Source organism: Brachionichthys hirsutus, unplaced genomic scaffold (assembly GCF_040956055.1).
Source record: "Brachionichthys hirsutus isolate HB-005 unplaced genomic scaffold, CSIRO-AGI_Bhir_v1 contig_862, whole genome shotgun sequence".
NCBI lineage: Eukaryota > Metazoa > Chordata > Actinopteri > Lophiiformes > Brachionichthyidae > Brachionichthys > Brachionichthys hirsutus.
In genome coordinates, this window is record NW_027180378.1 from 67,687 (window position 1) to 88,975 (window position 21,289).

The following is a 21,289-nucleotide window of genomic DNA, read 5'->3' on the forward strand; positions in this document are numbered from 1 at the left end:
GGAATCAAACTTTACACTGTAAATTTACAGTAAATGACTGGCAGCAGATTGCTGTATTTTTGTAATAACAGCACAATACTATAATCAAAGTTTTGTCATTGAATTCCTGTATACTTACAGAATGTTAAATGTATTTACATCTATGCATCCTAGATTTTTACGTTCTTTGTATGGCACTTTACTGGCACCTTTTCATTTGGAGCTATAGCCAACGCAAGCGTACAGTGCAGGGACAGGGAATCAAACCACCTGTCTTTAATAATAATGGAAAAATGTAATAGTTGTTGTTTAAAATGTAATAGTAAAATAAAATATTTGTTTTTGATGAGTAACAATACATGTTCAAATTTCATTCACCAGCTCCAAATACGTTACATTAATGTTTTATTATAATTTATGTAAAATAGTTATTGCATTGAAATCTGAAATTATTGAGTGTACTTTGTGTATTTATGATCATAGTTTTGATATTTGATACCAGGCTATTTCAAAAAATAAATAGGTGCAAATATGTCTGATTGTATACATCCGGCTTTCCAGGAAACAAATATCACATTTATGATGTATCAAATATGAATATTCTTGAAGTACCAAATGTCGATGTACATTTTACACAGAATTGCACAATTCAGAATAATGGCAGGTTACTCGATAACATTTTGTAATGGTCACTTTTGTTGGTAATTAAATTAGACAGTCAAAAGATAAATGTGTAAACTACTTTATTTTGTTCATAAACTGGTGCTGTTTGTGGATAAAAACAGATTGTAAAATGTTCTAAAGAAGCAGCATGATGACAATTATTTAATTATTTAATAGCAGTAAAGCAACCCAGTATCACGGGCAAATTGTGAAATATACACGCCGGTCGTATCTGTGTCGCCCGTGTCAGTTATATTTCACAATTTGCCCGTGATACTGGGTTGCGTGACCCGGGATGATTGTGGGGGTTCAATCTGACGAGCCGCTTGAAATCTGCAGTAAGTGGAACAAGAACAATTTATATCCTTTTGGTGATGATCCAGAAGAGATCCTGGATTCTGGATCACGTTGAAATTCACGTTAACATTACAGTCAATGGAGCTTCAAAGTATGTTCCTCAATATCTCGGTTGATTATTGACTGATGTTTATGGAATTTGACACGGTCATGAAGGGTGGGGATCTCTATTTTACCACCGTATTTACGTAATCTGGATTGGATCCAGAATGGAATCAGTAAAAAATATTTAATTTTAACATTGAAAATTCCATTTACGGATGAAAGAATCTGTTAAAAATCAACTCCGATTCACCGAATGAGCCGCTCGGCGGAGGTCTGTGTTCTCTGAGTGCTTTTCTATAGTTAAGTTATTGCTTTTATATGCATATTCTCTTCATCATCATCATCATGTTTCTGAAAAACTAATGTCGACACTAATTCCTCCTGAACCTTCCTCTAGTAAAATGGAAAATCCTAAAATGACATCAGTGCATCTGTGCAGACAACAAAGCCTGAAATGGACAAGGTAGAGGGGAATAGTTTGTTTTATGACATTGTTGCATAATCGGCTTCTACGTCTATCTGAGCAAATTATTCTGAGTGGAGATTAAATTGTTTTTGGGCATTGGCTAGCTCATCTCATCCCTTTTCTGGGAAGAGGCAAAGGAAAGGAAAGCTGTGGATTCAGCTGAAAGGTGTGATTTAGTATACGAGTATTTTCCTACAAAAACAATCAGAATGCTTGACTGTGTGTGTGTGTGTGTGTGTGTGTGCGTATGTGTGTGTGTCTATTAATAATTTATTAAATTATGCAATAATTTATTAAATTATGATTTTAATAAATGTAAATGTTTTCCGATCTTTCCCGACTTTACCACTGAGCATTTTCGTTTTGTTGACTGGTTTAACATTAAACCACTTTCATCGCTTCTTTCTTGTGGTCATTCAAGGTTGAAAACCCAGCATATCCCATAGAAGTCACAACCTCTGCTCAGCCAGCTACATCAAACGCCAAAGTACCATAAAAACACGTGTCAACATGTTGCTGAAGGGATAAAGCTCAACGTCTGAAAGCGATAATCACAATTTTGAGAATTTGCAGCTGAATCTATTTAGCAGCGAATTGGAAGCAGTGATATTTTGTGTATTTGTTGTTGAATTATTTTTTTCACCCTTAGCAATGTGAACCCATTGGAGATGACATTTTTACAGCTTTTTTACAGGGGGGGGGGGGGGGGGCACACAATAGGCCGGGGGATTGTAAAGGGAGCTGGTGACTGGTCCAGAATGATTCCTAGTTCCTGTTTTCATGGAACTGGTGTCCGACTAGGTGTCTCTGATCCTAAGACAAAGCATGCATTGGTACAACGCACGCATGCGGCGCTACATACGTGCACACTGTGCTTCCTTCAGGAGCCGTCGGAAAGATGCAAACCATGAATAACCAAGTTGGTGTTCTGCCCGTGGATGTTCTCCAGGTTCTCTGGGTTCCTCCCACCTCCAAAAATATGCAATTTAAGTGAATTGATCGTAGTGTATGAGCGTGTGCGTGATACCATCCGCTGACGCTGGCGATGAATTCGGGGTGTGCCCCCCCCCCCCCCCCCATAGTAAGTTTTGATAGGCTCCAGCAACACCCGTGACCCTGCAGTTCATATTATGACACAAGTCATGCTTCACATCATGTGAATCAGCTTTGGTGTGTCAGAATTTTAACTACTTTTTATTTGCAATGCTTTCATATCAGAAATAGTCTTTCACATTTTTTGCACAAACAATATTGTAGTTTGAAATTTATTTTGTGCCATTTTAAGTTGATACCTAATAGACAACAACTGTCAGGGGATAACATTACAAAAAATGTGCTGGTAGGCAATTTATGACTTCCTAACTCCCAGGAAACACTCAATATTTTTTAAATGGCTTCCAAATGATATGTTTAACACAAAGTCCCTCAGCAAGACAGCTGCAAGAGATTACATTTGTTCAATACTTTGGAAATGCACCACACGCATTTGTAAATCTATATTTATGGCACGTTTGTGTTGATATTAATTGAAGATAATCAAGAAACGTTGATGAGATTTTTTTGTGTGTGCAAATTTCGTATTACAAAAACTTCGTATGAAAGAAAATATGAAAGTAACGCATTTCTTTGTTGTTTTTTTAATCGGCGAGTTTTAGATGTGGAAAATTACGAGGCTTTCCTGAACGCAGCAGAGAGAGAGAGCGGACTGAGCGGCTGAGGGGGAAGGGGAGGCTTTCTGAGACATTAATTGGGTGAAACGGGAAATAAAACCTTCGTGTGTGGCAGAACCGAAGACGGAGATAAATACGGAAATTAAAAAAAGAAGGAGAGAGAGAGAGAGAGAGAGAGGAGAGGTGTAACAGCTTCCGTGTCGCGTTACAGAGGGACAGCACGTCAGAGACGCGCGCGCTAGCAGGAAGCGCCGAGGTGAGGTGATTTAAACTCTGCAGCTCTTTATCGCGTTGTTTCTTTATGTCTGAGAGTTTTAGCCCGTGTTTTTTTGAACACGGGCTAAAACGCGTTTCACGCGCGTGCTCATTTCGTTCTTTTAAGGTTTTCGCAAAGCAATGTGGGATCTGAGGTTGATGTATGCAAATTAAGGCTGAGCCTCACCTGTGGTTGCCCCGCCCCCCCCCCCCCTCGTGTCCCTCACACATCATCACAGACTTCATTAATAATTAAATGTCAGAACATCGCCCTGCTTTATAGGGCGGGATGCTGAATGTATTCATCCAGAAATGTACTTGATTAAAACGTGGCCAAGCTATTTAAGGGATTAAACGAATGAACATTCTTTACAGCCTCTTAAATTTGGCCCCTGACCAGCAAAGATGGGCAGAAATAAATATCATATTTCTGTGATGTTGCAGCCTTTAAAACTCGGAACGCAGAACACCTGTATCGCGATGCCTGAAGTGTCAGACGGTGTCTCATATCACAATATTAATAACGTAGTGATTTAATTACCTTCCCTCCTGACCAGCAGGTTGATTCTCAGTGCTGGGTCAACAGAATGATCCACTCAAGAACGATGCAGACTGAGTTCATTTAGAGTCCATCCACCATTTCCGCTGTGTACTGTGTACTTTCACTATTTTCTCAGTGAGTAATCCAGTTTGCAGGACAGAGTACTTGTTTTTACCTTTTGTATAAGCGGATAGGGCGCGTTTAATTTGAGATGGGGAAACTAGTTTGTGCTGTGGATTATCTAAATATGTACTTTTTCCCCCCCAAACATGGTGAAATCTGTCATATCTAAATATATGATGTCAGCGATGTGAATGGATACATGCACACACACGCACACACACACACACACACACACACACACACACACACACACACACACACACAGAGGAGGGCAGATGGCGTCAGCAGTGTGTCGGCGACCTCGCCCCACTCTGTCTTCCTCTTGGGACCCCTCCAACAGCAAATGAGTCTGGCAAACAGGTGGTGTGTGTGTGTGCGTGCGCGTGTGCGCGCGCATGTGTGTGTAAGAGAGGGGCTGGAGAGACATAAAGTCATCCACAGTGAGACGTTACTCTCCTCATGTTCAAAAGCAGCACAGTGTGTACCTGAGGGCCGCCACTGGTCTGCAGGCTGCAGACTGAGAAGCTATGGCTAGCGTTAGCATGCTAATATTTGTTTATCACTGCAACTTTTAAAATCTGAATAAAATACTTATTTTTTTGTATATAAATGCAGATTAAATATTCAGAATGTGTTTTTTTTCTATTCTCAGCAACATTTTTCACCAAAAAAAACAAAACCAGGGGAGGAACATTTCCAGCTTTGTTTCCCTCCCTCATCTGCTCCTTCCTGCCTTCTCTGAATGATTGAATCCCTGCCCACCATGTCTGCAAGCACAGGTATGGCAACGCAACACTTTATATACAGTACCTGCATAGACATTGTGCAAATATTGTTGAAAATGCAATATTTTTAATTTTTTAAAACCCTGATGTGCAATAAAATGATTTTCTTTCGTTGATCTGATGCATTTCTAATGATTCATTGCTTTCGTGGTCCATGTTAAACCGTTTTTAATGATGAGCTGTTGTTTTTTCCTGATCTTTAGGGCTGCATGAGACTCTGGCGCTGCTTACCGCTCAGCTGCACCCTGATGCCAACCATAAAGAGGACGCCGTCTTCCTCAGAAGTGTCTTTAGCGAGAAGAGCCTCAGTTACCTCATGAAGGTACAAGAGTTCGTGCCATATTTGACCTCGTGCCATATTTGACCTTTGCACAAACACGAACGAACGCAAGCCTTGCTAAAGCGTGCAGCACAATGTGTCTGTATCTAATGACGTCTTGCTCCCCAGATCCACGACAAGCTGAGGCAGTATGAGAAGCAGAGTCCGGCTCCAGTTCTACACAGCGCCTCCTGTCTTGCAGATGACGTAGGCGCCGTCTTTCCTCAATAATGTTAAACACCAAGTAGACGTTCATTTTTTATTCAGCTATGGCAAGTCTTGTGAAGTAGATTCGGATGAACGTTTGGGAATGCTTTTGTGTTTTTGAATCTGTTCTGTAGCTGGCTGAAGAGCTTCAGAACGGAGCGCTGAAGGAAGCGGAGAGGGAACTGCTTCGCTTGCTGAGCACTCCTCACCTCAAGGTACACACACTTTGTACGGTTGCTCTTCTTCTTTTACAAGCTCTTAAAATACCTGCCCGTCTGTGCGCCGGCCCATGAAGGCGGTGCTGTCGGCCCACGACACGGTGGCTCAGAAGAACTTTGACCCGGTGCTGCCGCCGCTGCCGGACGATCTGGACGACGACCTGGAGGAAGAGTCTGTGAAGATTGTCCGCCTGGTGAAGAACAAGGAGCCGCTGGTGAGGCTAAATAATAGCTGCTTAGCTTTCTGGTGCGGTTTACCACGTTTAAAATCGTGTGGCAATTAAATGGTCTAAATAAATATTTTTATATTTTAGAAAAAAGAATTTGGGGGGGCTGGATGAGATCATTACAATATCCTAGCCAGGCTGGGTGTTTCCCCTATTGCTAGCCTTTATGCTAAGCTAAGATAACCACACACCCTTTTTAAATTAAGCATACAGATAGATGTCGAACTTCAGCTCTATTGTGTTTGGAAATGCAATGTTGATCTTTTCCACCAGGGAGCGACCATCAGGAGAGATGAGGCAACCGGAGCCGTCATCGTGGCCAGAATCATGAAGGGGGGGGCAGCCGACCGCAGTGGTGAGACGAGCAGCGCTCGCCCAGATCGCTTGTTATGTTACTGGGGGAGAAAAAGGCAAGATGATGAAATGGCCCAGCTGCAGCAAGATGATTAGACCAAAGTGAAAGCATCTGTTTCATGTTGACGTCGAATCGTAACCTTACGCTCCAAATGGACCTTCCTGTCTCGATTCATACACGGAGGAGAGGGATTACGTCGTGTAACCTCATGAGATGAAATCCTTCAGATTAGTGCCAAAAGATTTCATATTTTGAGATTACAAACGAGGCTGTTTGCCATGGAGATATTATTGACTTCGTGCCAATGGAAATTAATTTTTTATCCATATATTGTACTTCATAAACCAAAAATACTGTTAGTTGTACTTCCTTTACTGTAAATGTCACTGCATTTGTGTTTTTCTTGGCTAGTAAACTTGCTTTCAGCACATTTGTGGGTATGTGTTACGTTTGTGTCTCCAGGTCTGGTGCATGTCGGGGATGAGCTTCGAGAGGTCAATGGAAATCGGATAACCCACAAGAGGCCCGACGAAATTAGCCAGATTCTGGTAAAGGAAAAAAAAACCGTGTCGTACTCGAGACGCTGCAGGATTAAATCCCCGATCGTCATGGTGATCATGCTCTGATGTCTTTCATCAGTCCCAGTCACAAGGCTCCATCACGCTGAAGATTATCCCAGCTGTTGCAGAAGAAGACAAGCTGAAGGAAAGCAGGGTGAGGAAACTTTATCCAAACTTTATCTAGCCCATGTTTCAGAGGCGATAACGACCAAACTGGGAAAGGATGTGTCGTTTATTTATTTATTAGATCCAATACTCGATTGAGATCTCCTCTGCCGATGATATTCCTGCTCCCTGAAGGTTTACCTTCGGGCTTTGTTTGACTACACACCCTACGAGGACAAGGCCACCCCGTGTCAGGAGGCAGGACTGCCATTTAAGAGGAGAGACATTCTTCAGGTTGTTAGCCAGGAGGATGCCACCTGGTGGCAGGCCAAGAGAGTGGCTGACTGTAACCTGCGAGCTGCCCTAATCCCGTCCACACAGTTCCAGGAGAGGTAGCCACCATCGACTCCGTTGTCAAATTGTAACAGTGTGTGGGATTTGAAAATGAAAAAATAATGATTGCGTTCTATATTTTTCCCCAGACGCCTGAGATACAGGATGAAAATGGGTCCTTTTCCTGCCCCCATGTCCCCAAAAGCTCCTCCATGTAAGCCCATTTGACTTCTGCAGTCTAAAATACAGGATACGCATAAATGCACAATGAGCTTAGACCTGCAGATGCAGCGTGTATTGGCTTACATCTCATTTGGCCAAGGAGATAAAGAAAGAGAGATTATGGAAAGGGAACAGGGGATTTAAGGTTAACCTCTAAAAAGAAATAATCCATCGCCTTATAATACAATGAAATAAAACGAGGTGGCTTGAAAAACAAGACCCTCGACGTAGTAGAAATGCTGCAGAATGTTGGGAAATGTTTCAGCACTTTAAATTAGTTTTATTTTTATAGACGATCAAATAGAAATTCAGATGTCTATAAGTAATTTTACTTGTTAAACCTGTGAAGTATTTCCATGCGCTGTCTCCCTGTGACCATTGCAATAAATAAAAAGAGTTTGACAGCAAGAACTCTTTCAGAGTAAATATACTTCAGAATCATGATAGTGGTAACATTACAGTATCGCTGTACTCTGTTGCTCCTTTATAATTTTGTGTGTTATTCCTTGCAATGCTAACCTCAGATGATTGTGCTGAAAGAGGTATGTATTCAAAAAACATGTTAGAAATCAGAATTTCTAAATCAAATTAATTTGGCTCTCCACCTAAAACTTCATAAATTAATTTTGGTTCCCTAATTTGCCGATTTTTTTTTACCTTTTTATATCCCCAAATCTTAGTTGTTACTGCATTTACACTTCCTCTACTTACCCTGCCTTCTCTCCCCGCATGTCGTCCTGCAGAAGACGTTGACGGTACGCTGAATGGGAAAGACATAGGTGAGCAGGCGCCGTCAATGCGTGGACACAGCAGCATCTCATTCCTGCTCGAGCCGCGTGTTCATCCATCCCTTCTTTCTTACGAGGCTTTCTAAAATGAATGCTTTGGTTTGGTGAGGAAAAGTTGCTTTCAAACGCAGACACCAAATCACATAAAAGTTGAGTTTGTTCCTTGATCTGAATCTGATCTCGTCACTGGTCAGATCGCTGCACTCTGCCCGGCTTACATTTGCATGTTTTCCCACAGCTGGCCTGCGCAAAAACGTCCACCTCAGGAAAGATGGGCAAAGTTCACCAGGAGAGCCTCGTACTCCGGATGCCAATCGCACTGCGTTCCTGATTTATGAAGAAGTAACACAATATCTTCCCCGCCCCGGCGAAAGGCCTCGCCTCATTGTGCTGATCGGTATGGCAACAGTGGGAGTCGGGGGGGGGGGGGGCTGCCACGTTAAAAATAAAAATACTGCAGAGGGTAGAATCAGTCCTCATCACATGATCGGTGATTATGTGTTCACAGGTTCCCTGGGAGCTCGGATCAGTGAGCTCAAACAGAAGGCGATTGCAGAAAACCCTCGGTCTTTCGGTTTGGCCGTACCGCGTAAGTTTTTGTGCCTTGACCTAATTTTTTGTGTGACTTTTGTACCCTCTTTGTTGTATTTGTGATTAAAACGCTGTGGCAGTCACCGGAGGGATCCAGTAGTAGACGTAATCCTGGACATACAAGATTTAAATTCAGGGTAGCTGCATTTGTTTTGTTTTTTTTTAAAAGAAGACATTTGCTTTAATGAAATGAGACGAAGCACCGTCAAGCGTTTCCTACAAGTTGACTTTATTCTCGATCTACCATTCCCTGCATGCCCGAGAACCTCCACATATATCTGATAATCAGTTCAAGTAAACACACAACACTTGCAATATTTATGTACATATTTTATAACTGGTATAAAATCATAGACACCACTCGAGCCAGGAAGTGCCATGAGAAAGAAGGAGTCGAGTACCACTTCATCTCCAAAGCAGCATTCGAGGCCGACGTTCAGAACGGCAAGTGAGTGTTGGGACGGCCTCCGCTCTGTTCATGAGCGTCTCTTTGTGATTCTGTCTGATGAACTCATGACGGTGTTGTATCTCAGATTTATTGAGTCTGGGGAGTACAACGATAACTTTTACGGCACCAGTTTGGAGTCCATCCACAGAGCTCTGAATCAAAACAAGGTCTGTCTGGTGGATCTACAACCAGAGGTCAGTGTCCCGGCTCTTTACGTCCATCACCTGACGGGTACGAAGGCTTTCATTTAATGCAGCCATGTCTTGGTTTCTTGTTCAGGACGGACACACGGTCAGAATAGTTATAAAAGGAGGATTTCAAATAATCCATCACTTCCTTTCTTGGTTCTGCTGCCATAAATCCATTTACAAGGATTACAGAAACAGAGATTATTGCAAATCATTTTACTGGTCTCAAAGACCCAGACAATTAGTGCCGATGCCTTGCATATGAAATTTAATAGTCAAGATCAACATGACAAAAAATCCTAACTCAGTCTAGATTTAGCCAACAAGTCAGGATTTAGCTGAACTGATGCTTCTGTCTCCTGATTTCTGGATCAGGTTGAATCTTGATGGAACCGTATTAGTGTTCCGGCTGACTGAATGCATTTATTCTCCGCATGCAGGCACTGAAGACTCTACGGACAGCAGAGTTCAAACCTTATATCATCTTTGTAAGGCCTCACATTTATGATCAAAGGAAACTACTCTGCTCGTCTTCCTCCCTCAGCTTAGGGGTGACGGTGAGATGAATGAACATCACGAGTATGATTTTTAAACAAGTTATAAGAACTGTAAATTATTAAATGCGTTTTTCTTTCGACCCTGCGCCGTTCTGAATCTCTCCTTTGCGCCAACCAGGAGGAGGACCTGCAGGAAATGAAACATTCAGCTGAGAAGATGGACGAGTGTAATGGCCACTGGGTGGACTACGTTCTGGTGAAGAAGGACCCAGCCAGTGCCTTGGCTGAGCTCTTGGTCATCCTGGAGAGGGTGCAGATGGAGCCTCAGTGGGTGCCTGTGTCCTGGGCGAGGCGCTAACCCGGTTGGCTGTACCGGACTGACTCAGCGGACAGAAGATCGCAGGAAGCCTGAGTGTATAACCGCTCTGCCAGGTTTGTAGTACGAGACTCCTGAAGCAGAGATCCGTTACGAGACGTCGGCTGTAACGGCGACGACGACGTAAAGTGCCAAATCCAGAATTAAATACGACTGAGAAAGAAAACAAATGAGCCTTTCTGTAGTATTTCGGGAAACCATTTACTGCAATAACGATAAACAAAAGGAAAATATACATGTTTGTACTGTGCGTGGGAAAACACCTTTACTTCCACAGCTTTTTGATTGACATGTTCTTCTCGCTGTCTTTCTGCATCACCTGAAGAAGAGGACACAAGTCTTAATAAGCAGGTAAAGGTAAAATAAAATCACTGCGTACCGTCACAATGTGAGCACTTGGGATTAGAGGAATCACTTCACAACTAGATGAGATTCAGTCGTGTCTGAAATCTCTAAAGTGTAACTGAGTACAGGGATGAGGCGGAACACGGGTTACACAAACCTTTGCCACGGCCATCTCAAAGTCCTCCTGGGTGACGTGAACTCTCCTTTCTCTCAGAGCATACATTCCCGCCTCTGTGCAAACACCCTGAAAGATACACCAGAGTCCGGTCAGCCGTTTTCTCTCTTTACCGACTGCTCCAACTCGATGGCTTGATTCTCACCTTGACCTCGGCACCAGAAGCTCCAGGCATCAACTCGGCAATCTTCCTCAAATTAATGCCACGCGTCAGGTTCATCTTCCTGGAGTGGATTTTCAGGATGTCCAGACGGGCCTATCGACGTAGATTTAATATCTTCAGATACAAAACAAAAATGCATTTAATGCTGGTATTTCTCAAAGCCCTACCTCTTCGTTCGGAGGAGGGAACTCAATCTTCCTGTCAATCCTGCCTGGCCTGAGCAGAGCAGAGTCCAGGATGTCAATACGGTTGGTGGCCATGATGACCTAAAGGAGTCAAGTTTAGACAAATGAAAGAACGATGCGTAGGTCATTGAGCATTTAGTTCATTGTGTGTGAATAAACCCGTTTCGCAATACCTTGATGTTCTTTGTGGCCTCAAAGCCGTCCAGCTGATTCAGCAGCTCCAGCATCGTCCTCTGCACCTCACTGTCGCCGCCCGAGCCTCCCTCCAGGCGGGACGACCCGATGGAGTCAATCTCATCCATGAAGATGATGGATGGAGCGTGCTCCCTGGCCATGACGAACAGCTCGCGCACCATGCGGGCGCCTGGAACGAGAGCGGGACGCGTCTCGAGTTACACAGCCAGGTATTTGTATTCAGGAAGAAGAGATATCAATACGAATGTTGTATGGAGAGGAGACTGAAGCATTCACCCTCTCCAATGAACTTCTGGACCAGCTCGGAACCAGACACCCTGATGAAGGTACAGTCGGTGTGATGGGCCACAGCTCTGGCCAACAGAGTCTTGCCTGTACCGGGAGGACCGTACAGCAGCACGCCCTGCACAGACAAAACGCATCGGTATCTGCCGCATGATGACGGGCACGCTTTAAATCTGAGCGGAGTCTCCCACCTTGGGCTGCGCGATGCCTAAAGCCTCAAACAGCTCCGGATGCTTCACAGGCAGCTCGATCACTTCCTTGATTTCCTTGATCTGCTTGTCCAAGCCGCCAATCATTTCGTAAGTGGAATCGGGCACCTTCTCTACCATCATGAGGGAGACCAGAGGGTCCACTTTGTTGGGCAGGATCTTGTGCAGGGTGTAACTGTCGTTACGCAGCGCGACGCGGCAATTTGGAGTGACCTGGTGAGAACGAGATGAACGATTATTTAAGGATTCTTATGTCCTGATTTCGCACGCTAGGAGCGAATTTAACTTCTCACTGCTATTCGGTTTGCACTGTGGTGGCTTAAAGGCTAGTTCATTTTTGTTATGGAAATAAAAAGTTGAAAACAATCCAAGTACCCGTTATGTGTAACCGTAATTAAAAGACAGCTACAATACTAACATCGTTGATGTCAATGTTCTTGTCCACATCCACGACAAACTTTCCTTCTGGATGCACCTAGGATTGATGAGAACACCTGTATATGAAAGCTGAAACTGTCAAAGAGATCATTTGTGTGCCAATGAGTACAAGTACACAGAATACCTTAACCAGCACTTTCTTTTTGTCCATGACCCTAACCACTTCTCCTACGTAGGAACCTTGCTCCTGCAGCAACTGTAACTCCTCACGAAGAAGACGCACTAAGAGAGACGTGAGGGATGAAGTTTCTCTATGGATTTATACGATCAAGCAGGAACATAATCTAAAGTACACAAATGCTGAATAAAGTACCTTTGGCATTAAGTTCATTTCGTTGTGCCTGAAGACGCCTGAGATTCTGGCTCTTATCATTCACTGTCAACTGTAAGTTAAACAACAGTTTAGCATGTACAGACAAACAGAAGTGTTACAATCAGAGACATTTCCATCAGGCTTGAGGACACATTATTCCCTTACCTGCAACTCTTCTATCTTGGACAAGTAGTACTGCCGCAGACCTGAGCCACCTTTACTCTCCCCCATCTCCATCTGAAGAAAAAAGAAATTGTTTAAAAATCCATTGCCGATTTCTTTCCACATCCACTGCCATTTCCCAAATGAACTAAAACCAAATAATATTTCGAGCTTTCAAAATGGAGAATAAAAAATTGCCGAGAAATAATTTTCAATTGGTCAAATTCATGAACGAAATAATTCTAAATCAACTAAATCGCTGGGAAATGGTGACTGACAGACATATCATTGAGCCTAATTAGCAACAGGAGATGCAAATTACGCACAAATTCGATCCGAGCAGCTAAATGCACGACATTTGAACTGCAACAAAACGCCTCCTTTACTTCGAGATTAGCGTCTTCCATCGTAATAGTGAAAATAAAGATAACTATTCATTCAATTCACAGCGAGTACTAGCTTAGCGAGGTTAGCTACAATGAGACAGCAAACCGGCAGCATATACCAAGTTATTGTCTGGAAGGAGTGACATTTGAAAGATAATTCCTCAATTAAATCCATGTCGCCAACTTAAATAAAGAATACAAATTAAAGAGCATTTGTAGTACCGCTTGGTAACATATTAATAAAACCAACAAAACGGCAACAAAAAATACTTACATGATCAATAACCTCACCGTCCATGTTGGATTTTTTTACTTCCGTTTTGGGGTACTGACGTATTTCCGTAGAATTTCTTCTTCGATATGATAGTGACGCACACATCGCCACCTACAGGTATCATTTAAATAATACACAGAAATGTTCGGCTGTAACGTTCTCTCTCAAATTAGTCTGAAGGCCTCGTGATCCTGGTTAACAAAAAAGAACTATGATGCAAAAAAAATAAAATGGTTTTAACAATTGAGACTACACCCTCCGGAATATTTTACATGAAATATATACAACCTTTGAAATAGATTGTGAAAAACATTACAAGAAAATAATAATAAAACTCCAGTGCAAGACAGTAAAACTTAAGCAAATTTATTGTTAAAAAAAAAGAAAGAAATTCTCAAAAACTTTAAAGGCCTCTGATTGATACATAACATGCAAACATTTTAGAATGAGGCTGTACAAAAACAGTTTGTACACATTTCTTAAATTTGAAGCGCTTCCCACAAAACAAAATGGCACACCGAAAACTGATAACAAGGAATGTTTAAAAGGAAACCCAGTCCATCTCATGGAGAGCAATTTCAACACAGCATTTCAATGAAAAGCTAACAAATGAAACTTTATAAAGAAGTTTTTGGTGCATTTCTTAGTTGACATACTACGATTGTTATATGTATTTTAGGCTGGATACATCTCTTGGAAGGACGGAGCCTTCAATTCAAAGAATATGTCACAGTTCATCTTCCAGACATTAAACTCAAAACAAATGAAAAAAGCATGTAAACATTCAAGATGGAAATAAATGCGAACTTACAGCTCGACATTGTATTTGTATTAAAGGAATCTTATATTTTATAACATATCCACCCCAAAAAAATACCCCACACACACAACCACTCCAAAACAAAATATAATTGATAAAATGACTCTTTTGATTCATAATAATTCCTGTGTAAGTTGTAAGGCAGTTTAACAATTGCAAACATTTTTGTAGATGATAGTTATTTTCAAATTTGTATTTTTGCCTGAGACCAAAAATCAGATATTCTTCTTTTCTAAAAGAAAATATGGCTTGAAAATATAAAGGTAAACATAAACCATTTCAAAGTAGCACACAACGCGATGGTGGCAAACACCTGGACAGCACCAACGCTTAATATGTTTTACACATATTGTACCAAAATATTGCAAATAATAAAGAAGGCAAAGATTACTCAAAGAGGCTCAATATAGAAAAGCAAGGCAAACAAATGATTAAGAACATATTCAATACCACTTTGGTCCCACCTATGTTGAAGACTTTAGATTAATACGATATAATCATGTGGAATTAGACATACTGTGAGTGGACCTTATATGCATCTCGCTTGGAAGTGGGTCCCTCTAACTCATTCCACTATTAACTGAGCAGACATCAGCTTTTGATGCATGAACTCGAATGGCTGAGGAACACGTCTTTAGGTTAGTCGGATACCGAAAACCTGCTCCAGCTCTTGTCTTCTCTGCTGCACCTGAAAGGAAAACGAAATGTCAAAGTTGGAAACCACACAATAAAACATCAAGTATTTACATTAAGCAGTGTATCAGGTAGTTTAATTCCTTACTCTGGAATAAATGTATCTGCCCACTGCCTCTGGTACCCAGGGCCCCTGGTAGAACTCGGTCCGCCTCTCCTCTTCTGGGTTTCCTGTCACATCTGTCATCAGCTGTAAGAAAAGGAACGAGTCATTGAACACGGGGATCACCTTCATGAACACAGAAAATCAGGATGGTGTTGGCCAGGCGATCAGCAGCATATCGTCTGATTCTTGTGATCGGAGCATGCTTTTATCAAATACCGGAAAAGCAACAGTGAACTCTGTGACTCATTTCTGAGAAACAAATGTTCCGAATTAATTCAGAAGGGGGGGGGGGGGGGGGGGCATGAAAGAAACTAAGGAGAAGAAATTCAACAATAACTTTACAGTGCACTCTACACAGGTTGACCTCAGTAGTACTTTATACATGTATTGTAGTATTTTACCATCCTATAAAGACTCCTGATTTGAAACAGGTGACGTTACAAGTGGGATCAAACATTTACTTTAAGATCTCTGCTCTGAGACTTGAGCCAATCTTGGATGAAGTCCTGTGGATTATTGCTGAAGCTCAGCATGAAGTCTCTCTCAGTCTTAAGCTGGTTGATGTACTCGATGGTCTCGTGGATCTGCAGCGGATACAACGGGGACCGAAATAGATGAGACATTTCAAAACTATTCTCCAAAAACGCCATTGAGGCGCAGTCAGACTTACCTTCATCTCCAGCGCAGCAATCTCCTGCTGGTTGGTTGTGGAGGACAGGAAACTGTTCATCTGGCTCTTCAGCGGGTCGTCAACCTCCACATCGATGTCGTAGCACGCCGTCTTCTTCTGATCTGTGGGGTCCACGCTGCTCGGGGGGGGGGGCACAGAATTCAAAAAGATGGGCAAAGATCTTTAGAATCACCTGAAGAATACACACAACACATGCACATGCACGTGCACATCCCTACCTAATCATGTGATTGATAATGATGGGATCAGGGTGCTGCAGCAGGCCCGCCAGTTTCATGGGAATCTCAGAGAACCTCATGCGAGGGCAGCCGAAGATCTGAACAGCATCGATGTGGAATTTAGTATCACATGCTAACAAAAAAGTTAATTAAACATAAAAAAAAGAATACATTTGAGCTGCACATTCATCCAATCCAGTTGATGCACAATTTATAATTCATGAGTAACTACACATTTTAAATTATTGCTCAAATAAATACTCTACGACTTTACATGATGAATCTTGATCCTACACAAAAATAAACTTCATTCTCATTCAACTAGGCTCATGCATCAGTTAATAATGTTAATTTGTGGAATATAATAAAACTAAATGTCTCCACATTTAATTTGATCAAAAGAAAAAAAGATGTTTAATACATTTTTACTGCCAAAGGAACACTCTAATACATTGAGTTACTTTGGCACCGCATCAAAATGGCTCCATTACCTGTCTGAAGTAGCGGTTGCAGTTAATGTACTCCTTCTCATGACAGTCCTGCAGTTTGTTGTTCTTGATGTAGAGCCAAAGAGCCTGCATGATGTTGGCCCGTGTCTGCGTGTGAACGCCCAGCAGACGGGCCAGACGTGGGTCCAGTTTGTACTGGGGGGGCTTGGAGAAAAAAAAAAAAAGAAGAAGATAAAAATGTGTACGAGGAAAAAGGACCAGAAAGCAGTTCAACTGTTTGCCTGGCAGCGATTCAGAAAGAGGGGGAGGCGCACCTGGTGGTCGAGCATGAGCAGGAGGGTGCATTTAACGTTCACGTCGCCGGGCCTCTTCACCTGGAAGCCGTCCGTCTCCTGAGTGGTGGGCATTCTGTGCCACTGCAGAGAAAAGTAACAGAAACATTCAAGTTGAGCCAGAGGTGAGAACTCAAACTGAAATATTACAATAAACTTACAAGGCCCATGGTCAGTTTGGTGTTTATACCAATATGCCAATCATACTGATGCTTCGAATAGGCTGGTTTGACCCCATCCGAGAGATCAAGACAATTGACCTTGAAACTAAATCGCCGAGTTTCGACATCAATCCTTTGTATTCAGGTCTAACACGGCCATGTTGTGACAATAAAGGCCTTCTGAGCGTTTCGTGTCCTTCATGTCTGCACCTCCATCCCTATCCAAAGAGCACCTCCAGCAAAGCCAATCCAGGAGGTCCTCCTATCCGTGCATATATATATTTCTTTGACAATTCAAGGTAGGTCGGACTGAACCCTCTCCTCCTTCTGTTTCAACTTTGAATGCTTCCAGCTGAGCTTCATTTTCTGGCCAGGTGCCGCATGGGTTTGGTGAGCTACAATGTGACGTCGTACCTCGACCAAGTGGTTGTCAGGTCCGTAGAGCTCCTTGTCGAGCTCGATCACGAGGCTTTTGAAGAAAGATGAGAACTTTTTTTTCTGCTTGCCAGGCTGGAAACAAAAAAGGCAAAGCATGTGAAAAGAAAGCAAAAAGACTTTATCTGTCCATCTCTCTCCGCCGTCGGCCCCCGCCCTCCCTCCAGCCCTGACAAAGACAGATTGCACAACACAAACGCTTTTTCTCTTGCTCCATGCAACACTCCCACACATGCCTGTGGGGAAACTAAGACAGAAAAGAGCCCCCCCCCCCTCCGCCGTGTGGCCCCGGATGACACAATGTTTTGGGTTGAAACTGATGGAGGGAGGGGAGACATGTCAGCGTATGATATGTAACAGCCAGTGGTTTCAGTTCCCCGTTCCAAAAGAGAACATGTGTGTGTGCGCGCCCGTTAGAAGATGCTGGGTGGAGTGAGCAGAGAGAAACAGACATCTGGCTGCAAGCTCTTTGCCAAGGACCGGAGCCAACCGGCGCCGCGAGACTGAAGTTTTCAGAAACACAGAGGCTGACGCACTTGGAGCCAGACCACACCGGAACAACGGTGAAACGGATCAGGAGGATTCGAACGGAACAAGAAAGTTATTCGCTTACTTCCTCCAGAAGTTTGCCCTCCACTCTCAGTTCCCACGAGGACACCTTCTCTGCCTCCTCGCCCTCGGGCTTGCTGGGGTTGTACGTGTTGGAAATGTAGATCCTGAGCTTGCGTTTTTGCTGTCGTAGGGATGACCGAGCAGATATAAGAGGAAGTCCAGCACAGCCATGAAATGTAATCATGTTTGTTCATTTGGTGCATAGATTGCTTTTGCTTCAAAGAACAAATCACACTTGGGTATTGGTGGAGAAAGAACGCTCTTCACGAAACACGTGGAATCTCCTCCTGCAGCCACACCGAGCTGGAGTCGACTGAGATATTCAACTACTATGAAACGCGAGCTGCTTTTAGAGTCAAAGAAACGCGCCAACTCGGTGGCCATTTTATTAGCTACACTTTTACACTGTAACCGGATCAAACAAAACACCTCTGCCATATATTCTACCCTTATGCAGATAAAAATGTTCCCGGTTTTAGAGTTGATTTTACCGACGTCTAAAAGCAGAAAGGGGCTTGTCCTCGTTTTCATCTTGCTACTAAAGCCAAGCCACATTCCTCCGATCCCCTCCTCAGGGGAAGGCAGCCTTGGCATATGGAATCTGTTATCATCTCATGTCTTTAATGTTAGTAGAGAAGAAAGTTTAGTTAAAATGTTGCACTTTTCTGCTTTCAAATCCATGACTTGCATGTTCTTATGCGTTCATTTGAAACCTGAAACCGCAGCTAGGAACTATTCCTGTTCTGTAAAACGCATCTTATTAATTTTTAGAACTATTTACTTGTTAGTGCTGCCTGAGGGTATAGGCCATCTAATTACATACTTAAATGCAACCCGTTTTAAACCTCTAATTGGTGCAAGTTTCATATGCAAGTCTATACTGGAATGAAGCGTTACTGTCAACAGGTCCGCCTCAAGAATTCACTCATAGCTGTCGAGTTGAGCATCATCAGGAAACTCACGGATGTTAACACCCTGAAATAAAGCTGGGGAATAATGTTACCACGGTGACGAGGCCTGACAGTAAACACCCCATTTCGCCCCGTCATTAAGAGATACCATAATGGGCTTCTTGATGGCCTCCTGAATCTCCATACGCTTTCGGGCAATGGTTTGATCCAGTTTTCTCTCAAAGGCCAAGAGATCCATGTAGGCCTGAGACTCCGGGACCAGGTCTCGGATCTAAGAGGGGGCCAGGAGCAGGACGTGAATGTCGAGGAAACGCAGCCACATGTGAAGCTGGACGTGTTTGAAGCATGATTAAATACTTTCTTACCCTCTGTGGAAGGACCTTGTCAGCCATTTTGCGTCTTTTTGGTCTAAAAACATCCACAAGAAAAAGGATGGTTGTACAAGTATGCATGTTAACTTTATTTAAAATTAATAAAAACAACAACAAACACGCAAAGGACGTGGTGTGTACTATTCATAAAGTTGTCTCATCTCTTAAAATTCACTTGTGTGTTTCTTTAATTAAATTCATCGGGACTTGAGGAATCTGCTTCGGGCCCTCGGGCTCATTGATCCCGCTCGATTTAGAACCTTGTTCCGAGACGAACATTTGAGAACAAATGCTCGATTGTCAAAGAAAGAGAAAAAACCTGTAAATCCTGCTTTACATCACAACTGCCCACATTTAAGAGCGCGGAGGTCGACGCGGAGAAACGGGCCATCATGTGCGCCGCTTCGTAAGCAGAGGCCGGTCATGGGATTGTGTCTGCGTGATCTGGGCCGTGCTCGTTGCAGCTCAACTTCACAAACAGACCGCCAACAGCAAATGGGGGGGGGGGGGGGGGGAAGAAGCATTCCTTCTTCGGCTTCTCTACAAGCTGAAGAAAACATTTTATTGTGTTGTGAAAATGGGCTTGTGCATATTTTGTTTTTTATTAAAGTACAATTCAAGTCTTTGTAAAGCACTTTCAAAGTACCATCATCAAAGTGTTCATCGGAGAAACAGCTTTCAACACTTTACCCTCGTCTTAGGCCTCCCAGCGCCTCTTGCTGCTGCTGCTGATGATGAAGGAACCGCTTCCTGGAGGCATCCATGCTGGGGGGGCCCATGCCCGGCCGCATGGACACGTTCCCACCGCCGTAAGACGGGCCAGGCAGCTGGCCCCCCATCGACCCCAAGGGGGGGCCCACTCTGTTGGGTGACATCCCCGAGCGCTGGAGGAGAGAAAGAAAGGAAGCTGAAACTGCTCCAAGGTTCATTAAATACTGCATTAAAACAAAAACTGCTGCGTAATAAACGTGTTTGTTCCTTTTCAAATTAAATGAAGCGAATTATAATGCATCTGTTTACTTTTAGGAACATATTCATCCGACCGCACAGTTAACAAAAGACGGGGTTTGTGCTCCGAAAGCGATGCTGATCGATATTTACTTTGATTGATAAACACAAATCCAGAGTGAACCGTGTCTAATGGCTGTTTTCATTTCTCTTTTATCTTCTTGCACAGATGCACACGCAGCCCGAAGTTTCACAAACTAATTGATTCCTCTCCTTCCTGCTGATCTCTTTGTTTGGCCCGCAGTGACAAACCGGACAGCTGTCAGAGCGGCTAAAAGCAGGAGAATGGACGCGAGGCAGCTCTGATCGATGGGTGGATCAGAAATGTTTCAGGATCTATTATTATTCGCGCATTAACACTGTTTGCTAAGGAATTGCACACCGTTTTTTTTTTTTTATGCGGAAGTAGAATCGACATTTTGACGGTATGACAATAGAGAAAACTAACAATAATAATGTTTCCTTTAACTTCTTTTCCGCTTTTGATCAAACCCAACTCTATTACTTTGTTTACTAATTAAAGCACACGCGGAAGGAGACTTTCAGCTGAGCCGAGTGAAGGCAGACCACGCCGCACGATGTTCAGCGACACTGTCTATAAAGTTAATTTAAACGCGGAACTAACCTGGGGGTAAAGGGGGCAGCTGTTCACGCTGCGCGGGGGGTATCCCATCCGCATGCCCGCGGCGTGCCCGACGCTCAAACTGTGCATGTTGGGATTCATCGGCGAACCCGAGAAACCTCCTCTCGATGCCATCTTCTGGGTCCAGAAGTGGTTAAAAGTCTCACGAACTTTAGTGAATGTCGGTTCGACTGCGAGACTATTGATCTATCGATCTGCTCAACGGGGGGGGGGGGGGGGCGTCACGAGCGCGACTCAGCGAGCTCGCAGACCGCGTTAAAGGAGGTCAGCTCCTTGTTTGACGTCCGCACGCTGTCAACAAGAAGCTAGCTAGCGGTAGCTGCTATCCGTTCGTTTCAAGTTCCGGCATTTGGCTCTTCCCACAGCCGCTTGTTTACCGAACGCCCGGCTG

At 43.3% G+C, this 21,289-nt stretch overlaps 3 protein-coding genes across 3 annotated transcripts; 1 reads left to right on the forward strand and 2 right to left on the reverse strand.

The window, feature by feature from the left end:
- Nucleotides 1-4,784: 4,784 nt before the first annotated feature.
- On the forward strand, nt 4,785-10,470 carry LOC137914297 (MAGUK p55 subfamily member 3-like). Its single transcript, XM_068757902.1, has 18 exons — nt 4,785-4,878; nt 5,088-5,206; nt 5,333-5,410; nt 5,545-5,625; nt 5,706-5,843; nt 6,129-6,210; nt 6,673-6,758; nt 6,850-6,924; nt 7,071-7,267; nt 7,358-7,422; nt 7,955-7,972; nt 8,174-8,209; nt 8,457-8,615; nt 8,727-8,807; nt 9,164-9,257; nt 9,343-9,451; nt 9,886-10,002; nt 10,121-10,470. The coding sequence occupies exons 1-18, from the start codon at nt 4,842-4,844 to the stop codon at nt 10,298-10,300; spliced, it is 1,752 nt and encodes a 583-aa protein (XP_068614003.1). The 5' UTR covers nt 4,785-4,841; the 3' UTR covers nt 10,301-10,470.
- A 30-nt stretch (nt 10,471-10,500) lies between these two features.
- Nucleotides 10,501-13,501, reverse strand: LOC137914300 (26S proteasome regulatory subunit 8). Its single transcript, XM_068757904.1, has 12 exons — nt 13,449-13,501; nt 12,792-12,863; nt 12,627-12,696; nt 12,438-12,535; nt 12,294-12,350; nt 11,858-12,088; nt 11,658-11,784; nt 11,360-11,550; nt 11,169-11,267; nt 10,984-11,094; nt 10,821-10,907; nt 10,501-10,637 (listed from the first exon to the last, which is right to left on the reverse strand). Exons 1-12 carry the CDS (start codon nt 13,470-13,472, stop codon nt 10,584-10,586), a joined length of 1,221 nt encoding a protein of 406 aa, XP_068614005.1. The 5' UTR covers nt 13,473-13,501; the 3' UTR covers nt 10,501-10,583.
- Nucleotides 13,502-13,799: 298 nt separating this feature from the next.
- LOC137914299 (SWI/SNF-related matrix-associated actin-dependent regulator of chromatin subfamily D member 2-like) lies at nt 13,800-21,012 on the reverse strand. The gene is made up of 13 exons (XM_068757903.1): nt 20,881-21,012; nt 19,938-20,131; nt 19,242-19,284; nt 19,025-19,147; nt 17,967-18,086; nt 17,333-17,428; nt 16,740-16,841; nt 16,468-16,629; nt 15,977-16,074; nt 15,738-15,873; nt 15,529-15,651; nt 15,050-15,151; nt 13,800-14,956 (listed from the first exon to the last, which is right to left on the reverse strand). Exons 1-13 carry the CDS (start codon nt 21,010-21,012, stop codon nt 14,903-14,905), a joined length of 1,485 nt encoding a protein of 494 aa, XP_068614004.1. The 3' UTR covers nt 13,800-14,902.
- Nucleotides 21,013-21,289: the final 277 nt, after the last annotated feature.

Coding starts and splice junctions, on each gene's coding strand:
- LOC137914297 (XM_068757902.1), top strand. CDS start 4,842: ATGATTGAATCCCTGCCCACCATGTCTGCAAGCACAG. Junction 8,616..8,726: donor TCGCCTCATTGTGCTGATCG/GTATGGCAACAG, acceptor ATGTGTTCACAG/GTTCCCTGGGAGCTCGGATC. Junction 9,258..9,342: donor GCCGACGTTCAGAACGGCAA/GTGAGTGTTGGG, acceptor GTTGTATCTCAG/ATTTATTGAGTCTGGGGAGT.
- LOC137914300 (XM_068757904.1), bottom strand. CDS start 13,472: ATGGACGGTGAGGTTATTGATCAT. Junction 11,785..11,857: donor TAGGCATCGCGCAGCCCAAG/GTGGGAGACTCC, acceptor TTGTCTGTGCAG/GGCGTGCTGCTGTACGGTCC. Junction 10,638..10,820: donor TTGAGATGGCCGTGGCAAAG/GTTTGTGTAACC, acceptor CCTCTTCTTCAG/GTGATGCAGAAAGACAGCGA.
- LOC137914299 (XM_068757903.1), bottom strand. CDS start 21,012: ATGGCATCGAGAGGAGGTTTCTCGGGTTCGCCGATGAATCCCAACATG. Junction 16,630..16,739: donor TGCTCATGCTCGACCACCAG/GTGCGCCTCCCC, acceptor TTTTTCTCCAAG/CCCCCCCAGTACAAACTGGA. Junction 15,652..15,737: donor TTGCTGCGCTGGAGATGAAG/GTAAGTCTGACT, acceptor TATCCGCTGCAG/ATCCACGAGACCATCGAGTA.